The sequence below is a fragment of the Akebia trifoliata genome, chromosome 11, assembly GCF_017979445.1.
Source record: "Akebia trifoliata isolate Shusen 1 chromosome 11, ASM1797944v1, whole genome shotgun sequence".
NCBI classification, from domain to species: domain Eukaryota; kingdom Viridiplantae; phylum Streptophyta; class Magnoliopsida; order Ranunculales; family Lardizabalaceae; genus Akebia; species Akebia trifoliata.
Genome location: NC_141385.1, coordinates 2,698,967 through 2,726,859, shown reverse-complemented (window position 1 = coordinate 2,726,859; position 27,893 = coordinate 2,698,967). Strand labels below are relative to the sequence as shown.

The 27,893-nt window shown below is 33.9% G+C and overlaps 2 protein-coding genes and 1 long non-coding RNA gene across 5 annotated transcripts; 2 read left to right on the top strand and 1 right to left on the bottom strand.

Annotated features, from left to right (window-relative positions):
* The first annotated feature begins 2,755 nt into the window (after positions 1-2,755).
* On the top strand, positions 2,756-6,210 carry LOC147390314 (uncharacterized). The gene is made up of 7 exons (XM_086458672.1): positions 2,756-3,032; positions 4,170-4,469; positions 4,573-4,776; positions 4,850-4,942; positions 5,037-5,144; positions 5,215-5,733; positions 5,813-6,210. The coding sequence occupies exons 2-7, from the start codon at positions 4,170-4,172 to the stop codon at positions 5,891-5,893; spliced, it is 1,305 nt and encodes a 434-aa protein (XP_086314798.1). The 5' UTR covers positions 2,756-3,032; the 3' UTR covers positions 5,894-6,210.
* A 9-nt stretch (positions 6,211-6,219) lies between these two features.
* On the top strand, positions 6,220-15,932 carry LOC147390313 (uncharacterized). 3 transcript variants are annotated; one of them, XR_015182875.1, is made up of 10 exons: positions 6,220-6,355; positions 7,920-7,995; positions 9,643-9,719; positions 9,824-9,922; positions 11,732-11,815; positions 11,960-12,030; positions 12,434-12,652; positions 12,726-12,853; positions 14,907-15,036; positions 15,217-15,932. It is a non-coding gene; the product is annotated as an uncharacterized LOC147390313 (long non-coding RNA). The 3 variants fall into 3 exon arrangements; XR_015182874.1 differs by lacking the exon at positions 9,643-9,719; XR_015182876.1 differs by lacking the exons at positions 6,220-6,355; positions 7,920-7,995; positions 9,643-9,719; positions 9,824-9,922; positions 11,960-12,030 and having other exon boundaries at positions 10,940-11,815.
* Positions 15,933-27,515: 11,583 nt separating this feature from the next.
* Positions 27,516-27,893, bottom strand: LOC147390312 (uncharacterized). Its single transcript, XM_086457819.1, has one exon. The coding sequence runs from the start codon at positions 27,891-27,893 to the stop codon at positions 27,516-27,518; it is 378 nt and encodes a 125-aa protein (XP_086313945.1).

Below are 27,893 nucleotides of genomic sequence, written 5' to 3'. Positions count from 1 at the left end.
CCTTCCTTGCAGCTGTCAAATTCGATGGGAAGAGCCTTCCTAGAATTAAAGTATTGCTAATGGAAGTTATTCATATTCTAATTCCATTAGCAATACTTTAATTTTGTTCAAAATCTAAATATTGTTTAGTGCCCCTTTCATAAATAGGTAGGCATAGTAATATTTGCCTCGATTATACAAATATATAGTTGATGCTTCCATTCCAATTTGTGATGCTTTCTCAATCCTCTCTTTGAGTTAGTTTAGTTAGTTTGAGTTAACGAGCCTTCTCTACCAATTAAATAATAAAAATTGACTCGGCTTGGATCATGTTTCAATTGATATCATAATTTTTTTTTTTTTTTTTTTGTTGCAACTTGAATTGTTTTGAGGCTCCAACTATCTTTAGGAAATATTCACAAGTATATCTAAGATGGAGACATTTATACAGTTCATTTCTTTTCATAAAAATTAATTAATTGAAATTCTTGCAATTTTTTTTCCTATTTATGTTGAACATACCTCCTATTTCTTTAGTCTATTTTATTAGTTCACACTATATGGGCTTATTTTACTTACCCTTTTAGATTGCTTTAAATTGGTCGTAGTCATATCTACACTACAAAAACTGCTGGTTTTTACGGTGAAAATTTAACGGCGTTTCCTAAATACCGCCGTTAATTGCAGACCATCAACGGCGTTTTCTAGAATCCACTGCTAATTATCAACTAACAACGGCAGTTGACGTTAAAACGTCGTTAATTAAATAGAATATTTTTAAATCCATGAAAATACATATAACGGCGGTTCGAAAATGCCGTTAATTCATAGGAAACAACGGCGTTTGATATTAAAACGCTGCTAATAGAACACAAATAACGGCATTTTATGCGAATGCCGTTAATTAAATCGAATATTTTTTAAATTTATAAAAATATATATAACGGCGGTTTACAAATGCCGGTATTACATACGAAATAACAGCATTTCCTAGTAAATTGCTGGTAATATAATACAAATAACGACGTTTTATTGGAAACGCCGTTAAATAATACGAATAATTTTTAAGTTTATAAAAATTGATTTAACAGCGGTTCGAAAATGCTGTTAATACATAGGAAACAACGGCAGTTTCTACTGAACCGCGAGTAATAATATAAACAACGGCGTTTGTTAGAAGCGCCGTTAATTAACTCGGAAAATGCCATTAATACATACGAAACAACGGCATTTGTTTATTAAACCGCTGGCAATGTTATAAAAATAGCGACGTTTTAGTTGAAACGCCTTTAATTAACTCGCATATGCCACTAATTTAACTCATTCATTATTTTTAATTTATTGAATTTATAAAATATGTTTTAGAACGTTTTTTAAACATTGGTAAATAGCAAATATCTTGCTAGCTTTGAGTAAGATTGTTATTTTTCGAATAAATATCAGTGATCTCGCTATCTTTTATAACCGAGATGAGATCATTACATTAAAATCTCTGCAATCTCATTATGGAATTTTTTTTGAAGTGAAATGAACAGTGTACTTGAACGGTAATTTTAACAAAAGTTGCACATGTTTTTAGAATTTTTTCTAGAAAATTTGAGTGTGTGTTTAAGAGTCGAGGGCTTTTTCTCTTTCATCCTTATTTAGCTTTTCTCCCCTACACTTATAAAATATTTAAATTTATATTTTAAACAATAAATTTTATTACCATTAAAAAAAAAACAAAAAAATAAATTAACAACCAATAAGGAAAAAAGAAATTTGAATGAATTATTGCCATTTCACTTCCTATATTTCTCAAACTACTCAAAGATCAGTCAATGAAATGGTTCATATCACAGGGTGCACAAGAAAATATTCACATTACTACACATTAGCATGCAAAATCATAGTTTTACAACTCATTGAGTCAGCTCAAAACTTGACCGAGTCAATTCCACTTCATTGGATTTTAAAGTGTCTTGACCCTAAAAGTTTATGAACCCAACTTGCCAAGTTAACTCAACAAATCAACTGACTCAACTCTTCATCTTGACCGAATCATTCCAAAAATGAACCACCTTGGGTCAGAAACTCAACCAATTTAATCGGCTATATATGATATTTTTTTAGGAGATATTTTAAATATATTTATTTATTTCATCTGAGTAGACTTGCAAATTTTTTATCATTCTGGATTAGTTGTACATTCGATTCAATTAAATGTTTGTAAAATTAGAAGTGTGAATAGATAGTTAAAAATTCGAAATCGAAATATCAGATATTTATCCGAAAATTTCTGATATCAAATTCGAATTCGGATAGTTTTCTATATTCGAATCCTTATTGGATACAGATTCAGATATTAACATTTTGAATCTGATAATATCCGAATCGAAATAATATATGATATATATTAGTTTATTTGATTAATTTTTATATAAATAATATAATATATAATTATTATTTTTAATAATGAAAAATTAATTGGATAAGGAAAAGTTATGTTTTTTTTAATACAAATAATTTAAATTAAAATCGGATATTATCTGATATCCGATTGGATAATCGAATTAGAATATCAGATTCAAATTCGAATTCAGATATTGGATAAAAATTTCGGATTCGGATATTCGTATCCGTTGACAGCTTTATATAGAGTTGAATCTCAATTCGTTTAAATGGCATAAAATAAGATAGTTTTTATTACCACACCAACTTTTACTAACGCCACCCAATTCATATTAAAGGTTAATCTGTTTTTAGAGGCGTTTTTATTGTGAACTGCCGCCAACACAGTAACAGCGAAGGTAATTTGTGGGAAATCGTCGACAATCACGAAACTTTTGGCGCCAAACTTTCAATTTGTTTCCTCTCTCCCTTTTACACTACGTCTCCCTGTGTTTCATTCCATCTCCCTCTTACACTCTCTCTGTCTATGTCCCACTCTCTTGACCTAACTCTCAATCTCTCCCTCTCACACCCTCTTCGTCTCTATTTCGGTTTGTATCCCTGCAAAAGACGTAGAAGTTCATCTTGTTGTCGTTGTTTTACCAAGACTTTGCAGATTTAAGGTTTGTAAAGGTTTTATGTTTTAAACCTCATTTACTTCATCTTGAATATTATTTTTTTCATGAATTTTTGAGTTTTTTTTCTCTTTCTTTATAGAACTATGGATGTTCATTTTGATTCTGTTTTAATTATTTTTTTTAATGTATCTCTTTGTCTCTTTTTACTTGAGCTTTTGTGCTTTTTCTTTATAGAACTATGGATGTTCATTTTGATTCTGTTTTAATTATTTTTTTTAATGTATCTCTTTGTCTCTTTTTACTTGAGCTTTTGTGCTTTTTCTTTATAGAACTATGGATGTTCATTTTGATTCTGTTTTAATTATTTTTTTTAATGTATCTCTTTATCTCTTGTTACTTAAGCTTTTGTGCTTTTTCTTTATAGAACTATGGATGTTCATTTTGATTCTGTTTTAATCATTTTGATTCACTACAAAAATGGCTACTTTTTACAACGAAAATTTAATGGGTTTTGTGTAGAATCTTGAATGCTAGGTTTTGTGTAAAATCTTGAATGGTGGGTATGCTTATACAAGTTTTAGGAAATTTATGGAGACATTTTTTGATATTTGGTTAATAATTAAGGGATTTGTTCTGTTTCTAGTAATTTGATCTATAAAGATACCCAACTTGTATGGGGTATTATTGATCAAAATTTTTTTTATGAATTTTGGAGTTTTTGTTCCTTCTTTTTTATAGAACTATGAATTTCTTTCGTAAAATTGTTACTTGGATGCTGACTTTTGTGTAGAATCTTGAATTGGGTATGCTTATACAGGTTTCAAAAAATTTATGGAGGAATATTTTAGTTTTTGATTAATAATTAAGGATTAAGTTTTATGGGATTTATTTTGTTTCTGGTAATTTGATATTTAAAAATACCCAACTTGTATTGGGTATTATTGTTTACTAGTTCATGTTATAGCGTGAACTTGGATCTACTTCTTGAGGGTTGGAGTTTTCTTATTTTTCTGGTAATTTGAGTTATTAAAATTAAATTTGTTGCTTGTAAGGGTTCCACAATCAATCGAAACTTAGATTGTTAATTGGTACGTTTATTTGGTTAGAAATGACTACTAATTATTTAATTTATTTTTTATATAATTTATTGTGTGCTAACTCTTTTTTTATTGCATGTCTTAGATGGACCCTTTAGAGGATGAGTCAAGTCCATCACAATACGAGATCAGTGAGGGGTTGTCTGGATCCACTACTAAGAAAAGAAGGGGTCCAACAAGGTGCCTAAGCTTATTTTCTCTCCCATCAAATAAGAGGCTAAAAGTAGAATTTGATAAGGCTAAACAACCTTTTGGAAAACATGTGCCCAAAATGTCAAACTTTTGTGGGGTTATAGCTAGAGATCCACATGTATTTCGTTTAGATGTTCAATCGTGGAGGAAGATTGATAAAGATGACAAAGAGCGTGGATGGCAAATGCTTTTGGTAGGTAAAATATGTTTTAACATAATAATAATATATTTTATTTTTGTCTTTATTGAAAATTTTTATAATGATATAATATTTGATTGTCATGTTGATATATTAGGAAAAGTTCGAAATTATGGGAGAGAATCGCCCATTTATCATGAAAACAATGGGTAGAAAATGGAAGGACTACAAGTGCGGTCTTAAACGTAATATTTACAATGTGTACGACGATGATGTAACCCGATATGAGCATCGTCCCGATGGTGTTCCTATTGAACAATGGGCAGCACTCATAGATTATTGGAATTCAGAGTTAGGACAGGTACATGCTTAATATTTCAGATTTGTTACCATTGCATATGATATTTTTTATTAATTGTTTGTCCTTAATATAGTATCGAAGTGAGATAAATAAGAAGAATCGCTCTCAACAGACAATGCTACATACGTCTGGTTCAAAGAGCTTTGCTTGCTTTCGCCATGAAGAGGTATTATAAATCATAATAATATTTAATTCATTATCATTGTTCTTTCAGTATAATCATGTGATTAACTATTATTTTCTCATCAATGTCTTAATAGGAAGAAAAAAATGGCACTGGTATACCCCCCAGTAGAGCTGAAATGTGGATAAAGACTCATTCTCATAAAGATGGGGTACCTGTTGATGATGATGCTGCTACCAAAATAGTAAGTGCAATTACATTATTTTATAGAACTCCAAAAGAATATATAGTAATTATCAATCACGTTTTTGTAGAAGGAAATGCAAGAAATACTCGAAAAATTACCAGATGGCTCAAAGGATACAAGTGGACCTAATGACGTACTTAGTCAGGTTATGGGTGCAGAGAGACCCGGCCGAGTTCGTGGATTTGGGTTGGGTCCGACTCCCACAAATTTGTGGGGGTCATCATCTAGCCAGGATTCATCCTCTTCCATGAATAGTGAAGAGATGACCATGTTGAGAGAGAAGATAAGAACATTAGAGGAGAATTTGACTGGTGAGAGGGCGGAGCGTGAGAATGAGAGGTTATCCTTGGAGCATCAGCTCGAGATGGCTAGGAATGAAATAGAGAAACAAAGAGAGGTCGATAGAATTGAGGCCGAACGGCTTAGAGAAGTCGATAGGATTGAGTTTGAGCGGCTTAGAGAAGTCGATAGGATTGAGGCCGAACGGCTTAGACAGGCTGATAAGGATGAAGCCGAGCGACGAAGACAAGCTGATAAAGTTGAGTTTGATAATCTTGCACAGATGGTTATGAGCCTATCACGATGTGTAAGTAAAAAATTTATATTTATTTAGTTTATAGATATATAAATATAATATATCTGATAATCTGATATGTTTATTGTAGTTTGGTGGCACGTTTCCTACTCCATCGGGCTGTACATTCCCAACTCCACCGGACTCATCAACACAGCCGCCAGATGATTGATTTGATGCGTTTTTTTATCAGAAAAACTTCTGAATTAATTAGTTTTATTGGTGAATTAGTCTGTGATACATGTTTTTTGAGACAAACTTATGATTTTGTTAGTTTGCTTACTTATGGAAAACTTATGGTAATGGCTTATAAATATTTAAAACTGGGATTGTGTCCATTACTAGCCTAAATAGATGAAATGGACTAAAAGATTCAGCAAATCAGTAGGTATGGCATTCTCATCCTTTATGTGTGCAAATTATTTGCATGAAATGGATCACTACATAGACTTTTGTACCTATGTATGTTTTATGATTTCTTTTATAACTAACCCCTTTTTAACTCCGCCAATGTAAAATTATATGTTTTACATTGCCGGTCCCAAGCCCGGATAAAGGAGGAGGGAAAAGGATGGTCCCAAGCCTGGATGACTATTGGAGCTGGAATTTCTGTTGTTAATAATGCAAGGCTTTTGTAAGTTCCATTCCTGGTGTAGTAGCACTTCTTGTACTTAATGGAAGATACTTCTTTTTAACTAAGTAAATTTTGTTTGCTTTGAAATGTGTTGGCTGATATTAAAACTAAGTTCATTTACATTGTAGAATTGTTTAGTTTTGTGTCAATAATTCATTTCTCAAAGTATGAAATTTGTAGGTCTATAGTACTTAAGTTAAAGATTTTACAACTTATCAAATCTTTTTTAATTAATAAACAGTCTTATTTTGTTTGTAGCATCTTTAAAACCTTGTCTTTAAATTTTTTTTTAGTATTTGCTAGCCCCCACTAGCATACAAATTTCTTTAACATATTAAGTTCTTTATGCTATTATGCACATGGGGACATTCATTAGTAAGTAGTTTAAACCACAACACAAATTATGGGTCCTAAACATACAACAACTCTCTTTTTCGAGGTTAGGATGCTATTGATCTAACAATATGCAATCAGCATATTGGATTTTTATTTTTTTGGGTGGGAAAAAAGGGAGAGGAGAGTTGGGTTGTTTCCAATCTCCAATAAAAAGACTGCTGAAACTTTAGCTTTTGTGCCACTTTTATAGACCCAAAACTGTTACCATTTTTTTAATTTATGAATTAGGAGATTATTTCAGCCATCAATTGGATTACATGTTGTTCCGGCTCTATTATGCATCCTTTTTTGCTTGGTTACATATGCGCCATGTTCCACAAGGAACCATCTTGTGTCAAAAAGGGATGGGATGCCTATGCCAATGGAGTATGACGCATGTGGGTCTTATGGAGATAATTATGTTACCAGTGTCCATGATTTCCTTGGTGGTGATATTGGCTCAAACTATGTTCAAGGAAACTCACCAACCAACTCGGGTCTTGAGACTATCTGTACTAACCGTGAAACATAGAAAGTTTGTAATTGTTGTTGTTGTTGGGGGGGGGGGGGTTGGGTTTGGGTGTGTGTGTGTGTGTGTCTGTTGTTGAGTTCTTTTTTGTGCAAATTATCAATTCTTCTCAGTATCATAGAAAGATTGTTATTGTTGTTGCTGTTGTGAGGGGTGTGTGTGTGTGTGTGATAAACCTTAACAGTCCAGATCTAGTCCTGTTTGTTGGAGAAGCATTCTTTATGAAAAATAATGGTTAATGACTTTCACAATGTTTAATTGCAAGTCTTGCTCCTTTGCTTTACCTTATGTACCAAAGCAATGCTTTGGTATTCTTTAATCTTTTGCTAATATTTGTGTACTTAATCAACATGATATTCTCAAGTCAACTTATCTCTGTATCATAAGTTCTGTGGTGAATGAATATGTAGATTCATGCCTTTTGTTTGAGCATATTTTTTTGCAACAAATAACCGTACAATAGTATTAAAAGAGATGTATGTAAGCTGTCATCTCTGTTTATTGTTAGATCTGTAAAAAATTACAGCCAGATAATGCGTTCTCTTTTGTTGTGGTTTTGTTGCTCTAGGTTTCAACAATGGCATTTATTAGTAATGCGTTCTCTTTTATTGGAATTTTCAATCTGAGATCCAATTGAGAATTGTGTCATTCCTTGTGCAGGGTGATGCAGCATTAGTGCATATGATCGCTCTCATCTGTTCTTCCTAAGGCTGAACATGACCGACCACTTCTTGAGGTAAGTACCCTTCTTTCACCTAGCTCAAGCTGGCCAACATCTTGTTTGTGTTGCTGATGAGCCACTCTGTTCCACTTTCTTTACTACTAGTTTTATAATCATCAACATAGCATATATATTCTAAATATCCTTTTTCAGGTTAGACTTCTTTGTTGTTTTAAGACCGTCAAATATGGGCTTTTGCACATAGTGTATGCCAATCCACAAGCAGAAAATCCAAATTCCATCCGCTCCTAACATAAATTTTGGAGGTGTATTTAATGCACCTTAACGTGTACCGGGCACAAATTAACAGCACCCTAATAACAATATATTCTTAAATTGTTAGTACACACAAACACTTTTAGTAGTTTAGTATATCATAAATCTATTAAGGAGGTCCATGTTCTGAAATACACAATACCTTCAGAATAACCGACTCATATGCAGGATCAAAACCAATAATGTTGCCTTCCTTGGCAAAGCTATCTCCACTACAAGACAAACCTGTAAAGAAGAGCACACAAATCTGATTGTAGTTCACTCATAAGAAGACCAATACATTGAACAAGATTGATAGCAACATAGGATAGTCCGTCACCCCATAACGATAAAATGAACCTTGTGTTGTTTTTTTAAACCCAAATTAAGCTGGAAGTTTGACAATAACATGCTAGCCAATAATCCTCTTGTACAATTAGAAAAATAATGTACTAATGTGTTGAGTGTCTACATGCATTCCAAACAGAAAGTTCTTGTTACATAGAAAGCAACAAAGTTGGAATGAGTGGAGAGATATTTTCTTATTGTTGGCAAAACTAGTGAGTTGGATCGGTCTTGGAATATTGGTGGAAGCTTATATATCCCTAAAGCTGCAGCGCGCAGTCTGTGCACAATGACATAAATATCAAATACTCACTTACTGAAACTTCGATTCCTCCAGTTCCGATAATTAATGAAGCACATGCACAACATTAAGTAGAAGTCCTTAAATTAACTTCTAACTTGTGAGAGACCCAAACCTGCATGTTAAGAATATTTAAAGGATGGTTTAAATATTGCTTTCCCTCTTTTTTCAGTGAATGTAGCAAGAAACAAGCCCAGGCAGAGTATAGTGCAACTATAATATTGAAAAATGTGTTATTATTAACTCTAGAATACCACCCCACAACATACCCAAAAAATAAAAGAAGATATGCCATGTAATTAAGAGAGTATAGTGCAACTATAATATCAGAAGGGGGCCACCCACTTCACACATGTCCCAATTACATATTAAACTTGGTAAGGGTTAGCTTTGTCACTAATGAAGATTCAGCCCGAGTCACTACACCACCATTACGTTCTTAGTTCATGACATGGCCTTTAATATAAGTACAAGCAACTCAAATAGAATGGTGCTGTCCCTGCAAGTGCAACCAAACACAATCCTTAATTTCAAGCTCCGTTTGCTAGCCTAACCATAAATTTATTACTTTCACAAGTGAGATCATATCCCCATTCCCTCATTGTGAGTTTATACATACTTGGAGTGCTACTCGATTACCTAAAACTCATGATGCACTAAGTGCAAAAAACCCAAGAACTTTGAGATCTTGTACCAATTGGTGGATCTTGTACCAATTGGTTATTGTTGTAACTGATAAGTACCCACACTATGATGAATAGGGAAATGAAGTCTGCTCATTATTGATTTTGTTCAAGGTATCTGATCTGTTGAGTTCAGATCTTTTGGTGTTCCAAAGGTGAGTGGAGTTAACCTATCATCAAAGACTGGTATTATATACATGTATAGTGAACTAGAAACAGACTGCTTGTTATTCATTTGATTCTTTGATTTTCAAATCAGGGTGCAACAGTTGAACGAATCTTGGGGAAAATTGTTTATAGCAAACACATGGTTACACCAATTGATTATTTCCTATGCCTTGGGGGTTTTGTAGGGAAGGTGTGTTTCTCTTACACATTTTTTCAATCTATATAAACATTTTGAATATTTTTGCTGTAGATGTACTCTAAAGTTTGAAGTGATAAGGGTGATATTAGTACTTAACATGTATCCCTTTTCTCTTTCTACCACTAAAATATTTTTTGATGCACTTCTAAAATAGATTAACTTAATTGGCTGAATGTCATATGTCATGCCTTGAGGGTTGATTGGTATTCTTCCTAGCATGTCTTGTAACTTTAAAGCAATGCAAGTAGATTATGTTGCATGGGAAACAAAAATGTTTTACAATATAGAGAAAAGCAGAGATTTAATGTAAAAGTACTAAGGAAGTGAATTAAAAAAAAATCCAATTCGAAATGGTGGCAGTGGAAGTTTCTCTACACATCCATTGCTTACTTAAAATGTAGCATGGAGGAGATAAATTACTATTTCCTGTGCAAATTGAATTATCATAGCCTTATACAAGTGGTGCTAACAGTCTTGAAAGTTAAAACCATGGAGTAAGTTAGATATCTTTTCTTATAGGTTAGTGGTGGACACAATGGACAAAAATTTAGGAAAACGGACAACCAGAAACTTACTTGTTAATTGAAAATATTATAATGGATTAATGGGGTCATCTAAGTGTATAACCATTGAAATTGACTTGGGTGTTTTAATGAGCAATAGCCATTTCAAAACTGGGTCTGTTTCTATAGATTGCTATATTCAATGTTATAAGACGCAGGTTCGACATGGGCCCCATAGCTCAATTGCAAGGATGGAGCTAGGATTTTCTTGTAGTGGGGGCAAACTATGGTTAGTTGTATAGTTGAAGAACTTAAAGATGAATGGTTTTAGAGAAAAATTCAGAGATTTTTGGTTAGAAGTTGAAGAAAATGATATTTAGGTCATTTCCTATTGGTATATGAGAAGGCCCGGTCAAGAGGCAATGTCATCAACAAAAAATGGAAGAGGGGATGGTGGGGGTGGGGGGGGATTGGAGGGAGGTGAGGGTGTGGGGGAAAATGGGGAGAGAGGTGAGGGAGTGGGGACAAATGGGACATGTAATCAGTTGAAAATATAGGGGTGTTCCAAAGTTCTGTGGGGGCAATTGCCCCACCAGCTCCTTACTAGCTCCACCCATGCTCAGTTGGTTTGACACATTGCAAAGCAACTCTGAGGCCGTGGGTTTAAGTCCAGTTTATACCCATAAAAAAATGGACAGGTTCAACATTATTTTTGTAACTTGTTTTAAATGGAAATACATAGCTAGATAAACAAAATTATATTGAGAGCTACTACCGAAACAATAGCATAATTGTTGAGGCACGAATTGTAACCACCCATGATTATTGGCATCTAATTAAACAAGTCCATCACCACCATATTAAAAAATTCAAGATGTTAACGGAATGTAATCATGCTATCGATACTCACAATTTTGAACTCTACATGGAGAGCCACTATAAAGACTCACAATTTTGAACTCTACATGGAGACTCACAATTTTATATCTTTTGTTTTTCCTACTTTACATGATAGAGCAAGAATTTGGATTTTCATCACTAAACATGGTAATGTATTGATACTGGTCTTGGTCTTCTTGTCTGGTCAAAGTACTTGTTGCAATGGTCTCAACATTCCTGACATAACCAGGTGGTGCTTTCTTGTCTTCAGCAATGTAAGGATGAGCCACAAGGTTGTATGGGACATAAGGCCAAATCTCAGCTTTTTTCCCTATTGATTGAACCTTCTTCAAGACCTTGTTTGCCTCAACATACCCAACTACTGTCACCTTCTGTTGTTTCCTGTTTATGTTTGCAGAAACTGGTGGACCTCTAAACCTCACCAAGTGCTAGGTTGATCGATGGAATCATTCTCACGAAGTTTGATACCAAAGATGATAAGGTACGAACTTAAATGCAGCCACTAAGGCGTGGTTTGGGGTAGCTCTGCTTTTCTTTCAACTGAATTTCTTCTATGGGCTTTTTTCACATAGTGTAATGGGTTTAGATGAACTGTTGGGACTTATTCTCTACCATTTGATTGAAGATCTCTTCATATGCTGGGTATCCTAGAGATCTAATTTGGTGGGTAATGGAGAAAAACAAGTCCCTGGACAGGTATATTGACACTTTCAAGGCTTGTATTTGGATTGGTAATTTGTGTGAGAATAATTGGTGCAGGCACAGGTAAGGTACAATGGGTTTGCATCAGGATCTGCGTCTTTTTGCACCTATGTTAGGACCCTTAGCCTTTTGATGCAGCACAATTTTGGTATGATTATTCATAAAAAAATGAAGGGATTGTTGAGAATGTAACCCCTATTGTTGGGCTACTAAATGGAAGTAGATTAAGATGTTTGTGGTTATGTTGAGAAAATATTGAACCATTTCCCATCCTCAATTGTCGTACCCTTCCTCTTTTTTATATATATATTTTTTCATAATAATGTCTTGTATATCATCTGATTATTGCTCCAAATTTTTCGAACTAAAAAGAAAATTTTGTTGCACGTCTCTGTAGGTAAATGGTGTAGCTCAGTTACACAGTGACATACTGAAAGCAGAGTTATTTGTAGACTACGTGCCTTTATGGCCTACCAAATTCCAGAATAAGACCAACGGCATGACTCCTCGCTGATGGCTCCATTTTTGTAGCCTTGAGCTGAGTAGCATAATCACCGAATGGTTGAAGATTGATGAATGGGTTACTAATCTGGACCTCCTTTCTAAGCTTCGTCAGGTATGTACTCAGTGTAGTATTAGCAGATTTTTTACTTGAGTGAAGTGTAGCCACTGACCTCTCTCTCTAACAGTGGCTACCCAGTGCTGATAATGAAGACTTGCAAACTGAGTGGGCATCGGCAAAGATGACTAACAAACGTCATCTGGCACAGTACATATTGCAAGTGACTGGGTGCAAGAAGTTAAAGGTATGAAAGAGGTAATAAACGCCTTGGATGATTTACAATTACTGCCAATTATCTAAGGACTTCACAAGATATAAACATTGCATACTAACCAGTTTTTATCATTTTTCTTTCTTACGGATTAGTCAAGAGCCAGTTCTCCATATATAAGATTGATAGACACATCTAGTGTCGATCTATTATTGACAAGCCCTAAACACGAACTCTAGCCACCATCAAATGCATTTTTAGAGAAGTTGATAAAAGTTTCTGCCATAACCCATCTTTGTGGTTGGATGATTGACTTAGCCTAACAGCTGCTTTTTTGGTTGGAGACTCCATAGAATGCCAAGCAGTAGCAGCATGGGCCTTAAGATTAGGGTTGAAGGACACTTACCCTAATCATTTATTTTCCTTATCATCATTCATTCACCATGCAGGGTTATGATTTAATGGCCGGTCCTAGACACAGAGTTCAACTGTGTTGATGAGGTCATGGCCTCTTTGGCTTATAATCCATCATATTGAAATAAAACTACAAAGGATAATGCTGAAGTAACTTAAAAATGCACATCGATTGTACATTCTGATGTGGTGGAATTCTCATGGCTGTTGATATGGGAGGTCAATTGCTAAATTCATTACCTCTGTTGTTTTCATGTGCTTGCTGCGGCATATTTCCTTTTTGAACAATTCTTTTTAGTTTCATTGTATATTATTAGCGGTAATACATCTTAGAGATTTAACAAGCCTATAGAAAATTCTGGTTTTGTGAGGTTAATTTTCTTTGGGAGGCTTGTAAGTTGTCATCGAGAATGCTTAGCTAGAAAATTTGCAGAATCAGAATTATTCGCCAATATGTGACTTGATATAGGGATTATGCCACATGGCAGTGGAAAGCATATAGATGCCAGGGTGTTGAGAAAAATATGAAAGATCTGTAGCTAATTCTTATTGAAAACTGAATCCCATCTAAACACCGAGCCTTCAAAGATCAATTTTTTGCACTCTTTGTAAACCAAGGATGGACCAATGAAGAAAGCATTTGTTAGTGAAATCTTTATTGCTCATTGTTGATGGAAATGGAGTGACTAATTTGATACTTAAATCATATGGGTGATATGTCAGTTCTATTTTTTTTTTTTTTATTTCTCTCTATATCAAAGTAGCGTAGGTTGGTCCCCTCTCTTTTCATGTCAAAGATAGTGCAATCACAACCCATTTTCAAAATACTGTATCAATAGAAATCGAGGTAATCCTTCTTCAAATCGCACTAGTTTGCAATTAATAATATACCCATATTAATTGTGTTAACTGTAATTCTTTTCATATCACTTGTTCAACACAACATGCTATACCATGCTTAAGCACTGGAGAAATTGTTTGGGAGAGAGAAAACTGGCCATCTTCATATTGTACTTAAGCTCATTTGTCAAAGTATTTTCTGTCTTGGTTGAGTATCCTCTTGTACTGGAACCCCTAAAAAGCATATGGTTAGCTTATCAAGCATTGTAAGTTGTCTAGTTTAATGTACTGGCACATATTTGTGCATCGGGTCTATTGAGATTTTTCTAATGTATCATTTAGTCTTGGGCAAGATCTCTTTCCGTCAGCTCACCAAGATGTGGAACGTGGCCCAAGGTTTTAAAACTCAGCGAGCTTAAACTATACAGGCTTACGTTGCATGCTTATGTTGAGATTTGTATGGATTTAAGTTTCAGACATGAGAATTTGAGTCATACTAGTTCATTGGCCACATGTCTCATTGCCTCATATTTTTTTAATTATACATGATTTAGCTTCCAATATCTCGTTTCCTGTTTTCCAACTCATTAAATTGCCTCCACCAGATGTTCGATACCTTGTTAAACTAATCAATCATTCATTAACTGTAATAGAGAGGAGTTGACGTTTACCTGAGAAATATTTGTTCACCCTAGGGGGGATTAAATACCAATGAACTTTTAACCTTTCTTGTAGATTGCATTTAATATTAAATATTTTCCTTGTTTAACCAGTTAGTCCTGTTAATTATAAAACATTTGTTCTGATATTTTGTTCTATGCGAAATTGTCAATTGATTGGCAGGTTCTTATGGATCAACTCTACGCTACAAGAGTGTGGAGCGATTGAAACCTATTGGAAAACATTTCCTTCTTGGTGGAAGTGGAGAAATAAGTGATTTTCAGGAGATTTTGCGTTATCTTGACTAACTTATGTAAGTATTCATTCATTTAAAAAGAACCTATAATTCAGGAGAAAATAAACTAAATCCATGAATAGGTTTTTGCATATGATTTATGCTTTGATTGTAAGTAGTTCAAAGCTTTGATAATAAAACTCTCCTCTTTTCCCTTTTCCTATGCTTTTAGTTTTCAGTATGATCCTGTATTTGCAGGCTTTTACTGTACCCAATGATTGATGATTTTGGGCATTTGCAGCATATATGATAATATGTGGGATGATGGCAACTCTTTGGGTCCTAAAGAAGTTCACAACTATTTAAATCGGGTGATGTACAATAGGCATAACAAATCTAATCCTCTTTGGAACTCACTTGTTCTCGGTGGAGTGAAAAATGGACAGAAGTATCTTGGCATGGTAATATCATATACTATACAAATTGATTCCTTCTAAAATGTTTGTTTGATTCAAAAGGTATAATGTTTATGGTGAATCTTTTAGAAGAGATGAGTCCATGATTGAAAGGTAAGGAACATCATTTCCATGTTTAAGACATACATGCAAATGCTTGAAAATGTGAACTTGGAGATGAGGAATATTTTGTTGGTTGCACTCTTTAAGCAAAAAAAATTGCACTCTTGAGGACATTCTGGATGGGATTCAGATGCACTCAAGCCTTTCAATATATGGCATATGGGCCTACTGCTTAGAATTTGGCTATTGTTGCATTCATGCACAATAGATATCAAGGTAGTGTAAGGGTTGTTTCATTCATTAAAAGAATTCAGTTTCTTTTGTGGAAGAGGTGAAGCAGTTAGTTGATTAAAGCTATGTAGGTTCTATCTAGGCTTTTATGGTGTTTGATGATTCAAGCAATTGAAAGGTTCATCATTTCTTATAGTGGGTCAAGGCTGTCTGCCTCCTTGGAGGTGACTTTTAAATCCACCGCTATATGTTGTATATTTTTATTAATTAAAAATTTACTTATTGCAGCGGATATATAAATCCGCCTTTATATGTTCCATATTCTATTATTTTTAAATTGATATATTGCAGCGGGTATGAGAAACCGCCGCTAGATATTGAATATTCTATTAATTTGAAAAATTGATCTATGGCAGCGGATATGTATATCCGCCGCTAAAGATAGTACATTTAACAGCGGATACTCTTTTCCGCTGCTACACTTAGCGACGGAGGCAACAGCGCCAGATCTTATTTCCACTGCTCATCGCCGCAATATATTGTACCGGCGGAAATATTAGAATATAGCGGCGGAAAAATCCGCCGCTGTAGACCAAAAATGTTGTAGTGACTTCTTTCATATTGTGTTGGCAAATTTGCCAATGATGATCTTTTTTTTCTTTGAATTCCATAAATTTGCATTCCTAATTTTTTTTTTTTTCATGTTTTGTCGTGGATGATTGAGATTATTTCCTATCAGGTATGCTATCTCTCATCCATTCAGTGCCGGAATTTCGTCAGTCTTTTGGGTTACTGCCAAGAAAATGGACAACAAATACGTATCAATGAGTACATTCCCAATGGAAGTATTTTCAGTCACTTATATGGTAACAATTCACTTATTCTCTTTTAACAATTTGTATACTTATAACATTCATCCACTTATAAATATTGCATTAATGTATCTAAGAAAGTAGAACATGGACGATCGTTTGCGTGACATTCTAAAATGTTAGATTAATCCAGGTATGATATGTATGTCTAGATTTAGTGCTGTAGTTTTAGCTGTGGCTGTTCATAACTATAGCTGTGTCTAGATTTAGAATTAGAGCCATATTCATAGCTGTGGCTGTTTATTTTGTTATTAATTTTCTGTTTTTTTTTTAAAGATTTATGGCATTTTATTGGAAACAGCCGGTATTATTTTAATATATTAGTAATACTGTTACCGGCGGTTTCTAAACCGCCCCTAATACTTATCATTTACCAGCGGTTTTTTACAAAATGCCGTTAATATTATATTTTAGCAGCATTTAACACAACCGCTTCTAATACAAAGATTTACCCGCGGTTTACAAAAATGCTGTTAATCTGATATATTTAGCGGCAGTTATAATGCGCCTCTAATACCTCATTCAACGGCGGTTTTATAAAAACTGCTGTTAATAAAAACTGCTGTTATTTCAGTGGCGATTTCTAATAAGCGCCGTTTATATGATATATTGTCGGCCGTTTATAACCGCCGGTAATACAAAATAACCATGGACGAAAAGTTGTATCGGTACTTTATAACCGCCGCTAAATTAATCATAAAATCGCTGCAAAAGATGTATTATTAGTGGCGGTTCTATAACCGCTGTTATAAACGCCGCTATTAGTTTCCTCGACGCCATAATTACCCGCTAAATACTAACCGCCGTTAATATATAATACCGACGGTTCTTTGTCATATTGAGGCGATTTTAAAACGCCGGGGAAAACCGTTTATTTTGTAGTGCTAGCAAACCACAATGCGCATGAGGTCCATGATTATCATTTAATTTGACATGATGTTTATATAAGTGAAACAAACGTAAGCAATCCGCTTATATATATATTCTAAGGATAATGTTATTATCTTAGTTATGTATTCATTTGGAAACATCTTTTTGTTGGTTTAACTTTTAGGAGGTATTGATTAGTTAGACACCACCATGAAAGACAAGGAACCTTATGCATGAGTTGTGTCCTCTTTGGACATTTTTTTTTTTCTTTTGTTAGTTTAGAATGTTAGGTATTTGTCTTTGACCCATAACTATTTTAGAAAAAAAAAAACATTGTGATGTGTGTGCACATCTTGTATGCATGTAATGAAGTTAGAAAAATAAGATTACCTACAAGGAAAGATTAAATTGGAATATTTTATCAATTGGTTGCAATTCTTATAGATCCTAACTATTACATAATTAAGAAATAAATACATTTATAGAATCAGCATGACACGAGACATTGATGCGCCTAAAGAAATCCAACCTTCAAACCTTATAAAATGTGTCTATCGATGCAGGAAGCTCAATTGAGTCAAATTCCTCTTAATAGGAACCTTGAAATCCAAGAAAGGGTTTAGATCCTAATTCCTTGTTGGTGGGATTCCAAATGGTAGATACCGCAAACTTGATCCCTCATCTTAAGGTGGAAGTAAAGAAAAACAGAGTATGCTCTGAGCCACTATCACCAATTTCTTCTTTAATTCATCAACAAAAGGAGGCGTTACCTTTCGATCGATGGGGTAAACCTAATCTTGCATTTTGGAAGGGATAATCCGATAATCCTAGAAGCATCAATTCACACAGAGTATTACTAAATAAACAAAAATATTTTACCTGTAGGTAGGGCCCAAGCCAGTGGGTCCCTACACCAACTACACTAAATGTAATCATAAGCTCTTATTTGACCTTCTTCTCAAATTAGATGAATTTAATTATTAATCATATATAACATGCTATTGGACCTTCTTCTCTAATCAGGGTTGAACGGACCCCTCCTTAAATGTGGAGTTTAAATATAAAAAATTCCTGCCCTTCCCTAAAAAGATTTCATATCCACCTAATGAAAAGATGTCTAGATTTTATCACCAAGGCGATGTAGTGGAATATCATTGGTCAAAGCATCAATCAATTGGCCTTCCTTGCAGCTCTCAAATTCGATGGGAAAAGCCTTCCTAGAATTAAGTATTGCTAATGGAAATTACTGATATGCTAATTCCATTAGCAATACTTTAATTTTGTTCAAAATCTAAATATTGTTTAGTTCCCCTTTCATAAATAGGTAGGCATTGAAATATTTGCTTCGATTATATAAATATGTAGTTGATGTTTCCATTCCAATTTGTGATGCCTTCTCAATCCTCTCTTCGAGTTAGTTTGAGTTAACGAGCCTTCTCTACCAATTAAATAATAAAAATTGACTTGGCTTGAATCATGTTTCAATTGATATCATAATTTTTTTTCTGCAACTTGAATTGTTTTAAGGCTCCAACTATCTTTATAAAATATTCACAGGTATATCTAAGATGGAGACATTTATAAAGTTCATTTCTTTTCATAAAATTTAATTAATTGAAATTTTTGCAATTTTTTTTCCTATCTATGTTGAGCAGACCTCATGTTTCACAAGTCTATTTTATTAGTTCACACTAAATGACCTTATTTTACTTATCCTTTTAGATTGCTTTAAATTGATCGTAGTCACATCTAGCAAACCACAATGTGCATGAAGTCCATTTAGATTTCCTTATATATGTATTATCTTCGTTATGTGTTCATTTGAGAATATCTTTTTGTTGGTTTAACCTTTAAGAGGTGCCAATGAGTTGGACACCACCATAGAAAGAGTAGGGACTTTATGCATGCGTTGTGTCCTCTTTGAACTGTTTTTTTTTTTTTTTAGCTTAAATGTTGGGTGTAGATCTAGATAGATCCTTGCCTTTGACCCATAGTTATTTTAGAGAAAAACATTGTGATGTGTGTGCACATCTTGTATGCATGTAATGAAGTTAGAAAAATAAGATTACCTCCAAGGAAAGATTACTCTCTAACTCTTAAGCAATTAAATTGGAATATTGGAAAGGGTTTAGGGTTCGATTGCTAAATTGTAATAAATTTACCATTTTCTTTTATTAAAATCTTAGCTATAAAAATGAGAAATTAAGATTTTGGTTTGAAACCAAACCTACAATAGAATCAAAATTATAAAATTATTAGGCTTTTGGTTTGTAATCAAACCAAAAATAGAATCAACACTATACAAATTAGGGTTTTGGTTTGAAATCGAACAAAAAGTATAACCAAAAGTATATTATCGAACCTGATTAAAGTTTTGTTACGATATTGATAACCTAGAATCAAAGCCACCGAAGATTATAAAGAAAGAGAGAGAGACCGAGAGCTCATATCCATAGATATGTAGAAAATAATAAATAAAAAGAACCAAAATCATTGAGTGAGACCGAGTACTCAAACACTAGAACAGATCAAGAACGAGAAGAAAAAAAAACTTGAACATCGCTATCGATCCTGTACACACCTCAATTTAAACGAGCCCCCACTTGAAAGGACCCAAAAACAAGAATTTTTCAATAAAATTGGCCAACGGGCCTCAAAAGCCCGTATCACTCAAATATAACATTTTGATCGAACTGAGGCCCTTGAGACCTCCTAGTAGTCTAGTGGGCCTACTAAAAAGAATTGGCGCACCCCCACCTTCACCGCTCCACTCTCAAACTAAAAAATACCTGATTTTCAATAAAACTCGTCAACGGGCCTAAAAAGCCCGATTTGCCAACACGTAGCATTTAGATCAAACTAATATTTCAAAACCTCAAAAAAATGAATAAAATAAAAAAAAAAAAAGACTTGGGACACCTATCATTTCCTCTACCCTCACCGCTCCATCGTCGAAACAAAAAATACCTTAAACCCATCTACAGCCCACCAACCTTCAACTCTCTAAAATCAATCCCTCACCTCACGTCTTAACCTAAACCTAACTCCACATAACCTAAACCCCAAAATATCTCCAACATACCCAACCCTACCCTAAAACAAACCCTACCCCATCTCAAAATACTTATAACCTTCCTAAAACCCAAGCCCAATACCCTTAAGCCTAAATCTATATCCAATTTATATCCAACCCACAATCCTAACCCATAAATCACTACCCACATCAAACCAATCATCACTTTTTCATCAAAAATAACACATGTCATCATCCCATCTCACCTCCCTCATCAAACCACTAACTATCATCACCTTTCTCTAAAAAATTAACTATCACATTATTTTTTCTCTAAAAAATCACATCAACCCACACCTCCTCTACTATCATCACTTTCTTATACCCTCCATTCTCTTAAACCAAACACCACTCAATTACAACCACCCTCTTAAACACCCATCATATCACCTTACCAAACACTCCACCCAAATGGTTTGGGTAAGATCCAAACCATTTGATTAAAACACAATCCATTTACCTCCATAATATAATTACCCATCTCCCAACTCCTAATTTCATATCTTTCACCATCAAAACTCATGGCATTCTCTACTCTCTCAACATTTCACCCCATCTTATCCCTAAAAATAACTCTCAAACTCTATAAAATCCCTCTCATTTTTAACTTTCACTACCTAATAAAAATTAAAAAAAAAACCCCAAGTCTCATAAGAAAAAATCCATAACTCTCACTATTATACTCAACCCTCTAATCTCAACTCTCAACTCTCTCTCATTATCATACTCAATCCCTCAATTCTCCCAACTTATCAACTCAACCATCAACCATCAAAAGATAACTCATTATCATATGAAGATCAAGAAAAAAATACTCATATTTTGGGAGGATAAAGAAGATCAAATCAAGTTCAAGGTGGGTTTGGACAAGAATCACCCTCCTTCTCTTCCCCCACTTCCCTCTTCTACTTCTCTCCCTCTCTACATCTACACACACACCACCAATGGCTTGAGCTATCAAAGAGCCCCTTTTTTAATAAGGGTGCCCTCAATGGTTTGAATCAATATTAAAGTCCCTCATACTTGAGGGCATATTATGGGTTTTTTTATTTCTTTTTATTTTATTTTTATTTTAAAGAATGGACCGAATCTAAGGTTACCACCATGGTGGATGGAGTAGGGTGCGTAACACCCTCCTTACTCCATAAAATGAGCCCCCTTACCTAAAATCAAAAGTTGGACCAAATGAACCATATCCGTACGAGAGTCAAAATGACATATTTTTCAAAAAAATATAATCCGGGTGACCATTCACACCCATTTTAAATATCAATGGTGGTGACTTCAAAATCCCCCAAAGTTGATGATATATTCAAAATTGAATAAATCACATGTCCACAGATCCACTTGAAACAAAAAATAAAATGGAGAAATATCTTTAAATCTGGTCTGTAGTATGAAATAATGAATTAGAAAAGAAAATGCAATAAATTCAAAATCTACAAACCCTAGATTTGGTGTGTAGTGTGAAGGATGGGGAGAGAAACTAGCTATTGGAGAATCTTACTTTTTTTCCAAATCAATTTCACTTCAAAATCTCCAAAACAAAATCTTGATACAGAAGAGCACACTTGATGAAGAAAACCAACTCTCATAAGTTACCTCCAAGTAATAAACGATTAGAGGGATCCATAGAGATAAAATAAGAAAATTGAAATTAAGATGATGAATTCATGATCGAAAAACCCTAAACGATTTTGAGAGACTGGATCTTAAATTCGAAAAAAAAAAAAAAAAAAAAACGATGAAGAAAGATATTCAATTAAAGCAAAGAAGGAAAGATTGACTTATTGGATAAAAAACTTATGATGAGATTTGAGAGTGAGAATAGAGAAGGGGAAGTCGTGCGTGTTTTTCCAGTAAAAATCCTGTAGCGACAATCAACACATGTGATCGTCGCTAAAAGATCCTATACTGACAATTAAAATATGGCCATTGCAATAGTTTGTCGCTATAAATCATATTTCTTGTAGTGTATAAAACATTCACAAATGATCATATTCAGAACATTTTTTGTAAAAACAAATAAATTTTCAACACTTCAAGTGCCGATTTATTACTCTTTTGATCATTTTTAAAAAATTATTACTATTTTGATAAATAATTTTAATTATAAGTTTGTTTTTTTTTATATAATTTTCCCTTAGAAAATTGGTCTTCGTAAGCAAAGGCTCTTACATCCATGACTTTAAATGTATATTTACTCGCCTAGCCATGGAAGGGAAGACGTGTGAAGTGAAGTAAGATAGATATTAAATAATTTTGAGTGAATATGCTGAGTCCATCTCAAATGGAGAACAATTGTCAAGCTGCTCATGGATGACGACCGTCACTTAACATATGAAAATGTTAGCAGTCCGATTAGCCTTACACTAAGGGTCCTTGGACTCACCTTGTTTTATATCTCCATGAGGTATTGTATCTTAGATTTTGTTGGACCGTATGGCCGATTCGCTCAAATCTTAATCCACAGGTGTGAGGTAAATACCGACAAAAATTATTAACCACACACCATAGCATATATGTACGGTGTGTAATACATTTATCTTTTTTTTTTTCACATGTGCATAGATAAAAAACAATTATAAAAGGTTATAAATTTATTATTTAAATGTGATTGCATGTTGCACCATACATATTATTATCATGATACACAAAGTAACCAAACCAATTAAAAGGGAGTACGCCTCAATGTAGGAGGTGTTCTAGGAGTTGGTTGTTGCCAACATAAGTAGCTCTAGCAATTATTGGAAGAGTCGTTGGCAAGCAAAATTTTCAAAGCACGTGCAACAAATTGAAGAAAGAGAGAAGCTTGATACATTTGAGATAAATATTGTAAAATAAGAAAATTATCAATAAAAATTTATAATTAAAATTATTTATCAAAATAATATCAATTTTTTAAAAATTATCAAAAGATTAACAAATCAGCACTTTAAATGTCGAAATGTTCTGAATACTATCGTTTGTGAACGTTATATATCCGGTGAGAAAATTTAAAATTTCTAACCGTTGCAAAATCCAAATTGTCGATCTAGATTTAAACTTCATAAAACCTAATAACCTATTAAATTGGAACCTTAGCAGAATCCAAATTGTTGATCTAGATTTAAAGTTATGGGATCACAACGGATCTGATCTGAGGTCTTATCCGATTCATTGACAGCCCATCCTCCCACAATATGTAGTTGTAAAAGTTTATCCAACTGTTATGTTGGTTGGTCAATAATTATCCTAATTTTTTATTAATTAATCAACTTATTAGAAAAAATTCCCTTTTTTTTTTTTGCATCAAGTGAAACTGATTAATAAAATAATTATCCTAAATAAAGGGATCACAACCATAGATTTTAAGTGAGTCTTTGTTTGTTTTTGACCTTGGAAATTCTCTTTTCCTTATTTTCAAGCGTTTACATCTTTCCATTACTTTTTTTATGAAAAAAAAAATTTCTTTGATGGGGTTTTATTTCTTTTCTTCACGGGAGAGCGAAGAATATTCTTGAACTTTTAAACACTTCACAACCTCCCTTCACCATCGACTTTGCCAAATTCTAAACAAAATTGTCCTTAGTCAATTTCAAAGCAGCCAATTGCCCGTAGCCAAAATGATTATTAGGTAGATTTTTGAAAGACTTTCGTGGGAAGTACATCGACACTTAAAGCGACAATTTAAATATTTTTAATAAAAAAATAAATTCGACACTTAAAGTATCAATTTATTACTCATTTGATAATTTTTAAAAAATTGATATTAATTTTATAAATAATTTTAATTATATGTTTTTTTTTATAATTTCCCCTTTAGAAAAATTTTAGTCTTTAGAGACCTACTTCTTTGTGAAAAAGTAAGGACCCTTGAAATGACTTGTGATTGGAGTGAACAAGGACTTTCCTCGAGATATATCTTTATTTCAGATGGACTAATAAAATTTGATAATTGTTATTGGCACCCCAATTTTTATTTATCACACTTCAATTTTTTAAATTATATATCACATCTCAATGAAAGATTAAAACACGTCATTCAAATATTACAAAGGTTTGGCTCAAATTATTATCTCAACATTGTAACACTTGTTTAATTAACATTTGCAATAGTTGTTTACAATTAGGATTAGGTTCATATAAATCTTAAACCCAAAAAATAGAAATCTAGCAAGAATAAAATGAAAGAGAACTTTTATTGGCACCTCAATTTTTTTACTTATCCTCGATCATTTATTTATTTTATTGAGATATTTACAAAAGCATGCACGAGTTTTGTTCTAATTGAGATTTTTGTACACTGTTCATGTTATTTATGAAAACATGCACACGGTATACTATCCACTTTAAAGCATCTACAAACCCATAAGTTTAAATGTGACGAACTTACGAATTCGTAGATATTGAAAGTGACGGTCGTATGAGTAGATAGACACGTAAAAAGTGAACAGTGTATAACGTGTATGTTTTGGTAAGTAAAATAAACAGTATTCCAAAATTGGAATTTTGACATATTCAATGCACGATTTGGAGATTCATCCTATTTTCTTTATCCATAATTATGGATGTAATAAGTAAAGCTGGGGTGCCAATAACAATTCTGTATAATTTTTTTGGACTTTTCTGGTCCCAACCATTGGTTGAGGCTCTCCATCAACATGATCATTGGGATTTGAGGAAAAATGCAGATTTCCTAAAGTTGAACTTCTAGGGATCAACACATAGAGATGTTTTTTATTGGGAATCCCTAACATCCCTACCGTCATTCTTTGAGACTATCATTTGCAATTTCTTATATGGATATAATTTTTCTGGAAAATATAGTCTCATCCCACTGGTTAGGCTTCCATCACTGATGGCTTGAGTACTAAAGATCTCAAGAAAATTAACTCTAGATAAAATTAAAATAGATTAGTAATCATCTTCTAGAAAATTTGTGTACTAGGTTTCCTTGATCCAGACGGAGATTGACCCGAAGCAGGCAGTCAACCCACTTCAAATTTTGAAGGAACCCTCTCGTTATAAGACAAAGTGGCATTTTGAATTTATTTTACACGCTACCATTTAATTAATGGAATATGCTCAAGAAACACAACATGACGAGAGACATATAACTTTTGACTAACTGGATCAAAGCAACGATATCCTTTTTGCCCTACGCCATAGCCCAAAAAGACACACAAAACAGACTGTGAGGACAATTTATTATGCTCGACTTGAAGTCGAAGAACAAAACAGGTAGAACCAAAAACACGCAAAGAAAAGTAATTAGGAGCATATCCATACACCTTCTCAAAGGGTGACAGACCTGAATTGTGTGAGGTTGGAATCCTGTTAATCAAATGAGCAGCAGTAAGAATTGCTTCTCCCCAAAAAACACTAGGAACATCAACAGACAATAAAAGAGAACGGACTGTTTCAACAAGATGCCTATGTTTTCTTTCTGCAATACCATTTTATTCAGGGGTATCTGTACAAGAAGTTTGATAAAGGGTACCATCGGAAGCAAGCAAATTAGAAAAATCGTTTGAAGTGTATTCTCCTCCCAAATCACAACGAAAACACTTTTATGATAGCCAAATGTTGAGTTTTTACAAGAGCTCTAAAGTTATTAAAAATAAAAAGATAATCAAAACGACGTTTCATAAGATAAACCCAAGAATAACGAGTACAGTCATCAATAAACGAAACATAATATCGTGACCCCCTTTTTATGGTTATAAGAGAAGGTCCCCACACATCAGAATGAACAAGATCAAATGGAGTAAGAGAAAAAGAAAGACTTTTATAAAATGGTAAAGCAGAAAATTTTGCTAGTTTGCAACCACTACAATCAGAAATATCATAAGTTTTTAAATTTCCTAATACTCCAGTAGAAGTTAAAAATTGTAAACGAGACGTTGAAACATGGCCTAGACGAGAATGCCATAAATCAAAATCAGAAGATGAATGACTCAAACGAAAAGATGACAAATCCACACTTTAAGCTGCAACTTCCAGTACTTTAAGCTGATCCAAAACATAGAGTCCCCCTTGCCTATGGCCTATCCCAATCAACTTTTGAGATCGCGGGTCCTGCACATAACAAGTGGAAGAAAAAAAAGAGACTAAGTATCTTGACTCACATAATTGACTAACAGAAACAAGATTCAAAGTAAGATTAGGAATGTAATAAACATCTGGAAAAGACAAACAAGATGTAATAATTGAACCAACGCCTACTAATGGCATAGGAGTACCATCAGCAGTCACAACAGACATAGACGAATTGAGAAATAAAGAAACAAATAATGACAGATTTGGTGACATATGATGAGAGGCACCAGAGTTTAAGATCCACAAGGAGGAAGATATACCTGAAGTACTCGAAGACGACAAACCTACATGAGAAGAAGCAGACATGGCATGTGATTGTGAGGCAAGAAACTGTAGAAACTGCTTAAACATATATGGATCTAATGATGGTGCAGTCATTGCTTTATTACCCTGGGGTGATTGATTACCAAATTGCCATGGAGGAATCTGAGATGACAATGGTAGCTGCTGAGGTTGTCGTCGTTGTTGTTGCTGTTACTGTTGGGGTTGCGATGATTTGATTTAATTCAACAGTAATGGGCATTGAGCCTTCCAATGGCCTTTTTTTCTTACAGATAGCACATTCATCATGAAAAACCTTCGAATGTGACCTATTTTGATTCGGGGATCTTTGAGGCGCTGCAAAAATAGATGGAGTAGACATTGGGATAGTCCCTTTGTCTGCTTGAGACTTAAGACATATCTCCTCTGCTAAAAGTTCATTGACCACCGAATCAACAGAAGGGAGTGGATTACAATGCAAGATTGTCTCACGTAATCCCTCAAAATCATCATTGAGGGCCATTAGAAATTGTACCAGTCGTTGCTCGTCTCTACGAACGATGTAAGGTGAGAATGCTCGCAATTCAATGGATTCTGTAAGTGCTAACTGGTCCCATAATTCTGACATGGCAGAATAAAAATCTTGAATACTCATATATCCTTCTGCTGAAGAGTACGAATATCTGTCTCCAACTGATACTGTCTTGCAAAGTTAGACTGCGTGTATAATCTTGCCAGATAATCCCAAACCTCTTTGGCAGTCTCATATTTTGCCAACTGAGCACCTATAGAGTGCGTAACAGAATTATTGATCCAAGTGATGATCTTCAAATTATCAGCTTTCCAAACATCCAACGATTCTATATAATCAGTAGCCTTGTCTGTAGGTTGAATTCTTGTACCCGTAACATAACCCCACATAGATTTGCCCCACAAAAAATTCTTCATAACATAACTCCAATACGAATAATTTTTTCTATCTAATTGCACACTAATCGATTGGAGAGAATCATCTTTACGACCAGCCAT

Coding starts and splice junctions, on each gene's coding strand:
- LOC147390314 (XM_086458672.1), top strand. CDS start 4,170: ATGGACCCTTTAGAGGATGAGTCAAGTCCATCACAATACGAGATCAGT. Junction 4,777..4,849: donor GGAATTCAGAGTTAGGACAG/GTACATGCTTAA, acceptor TCCTTAATATAG/TATCGAAGTGAGATAAATAA. Junction 5,734..5,812: donor TTATGAGCCTATCACGATGT/GTAAGTAAAAAA, acceptor TGTTTATTGTAG/TTTGGTGGCACGTTTCCTAC.
- LOC147390312 (XM_086457819.1), bottom strand. CDS start 27,893: ATGGCTGGTCGTAAAGATGATTCTCTCCAATCGATTAGTGTGCAATTA.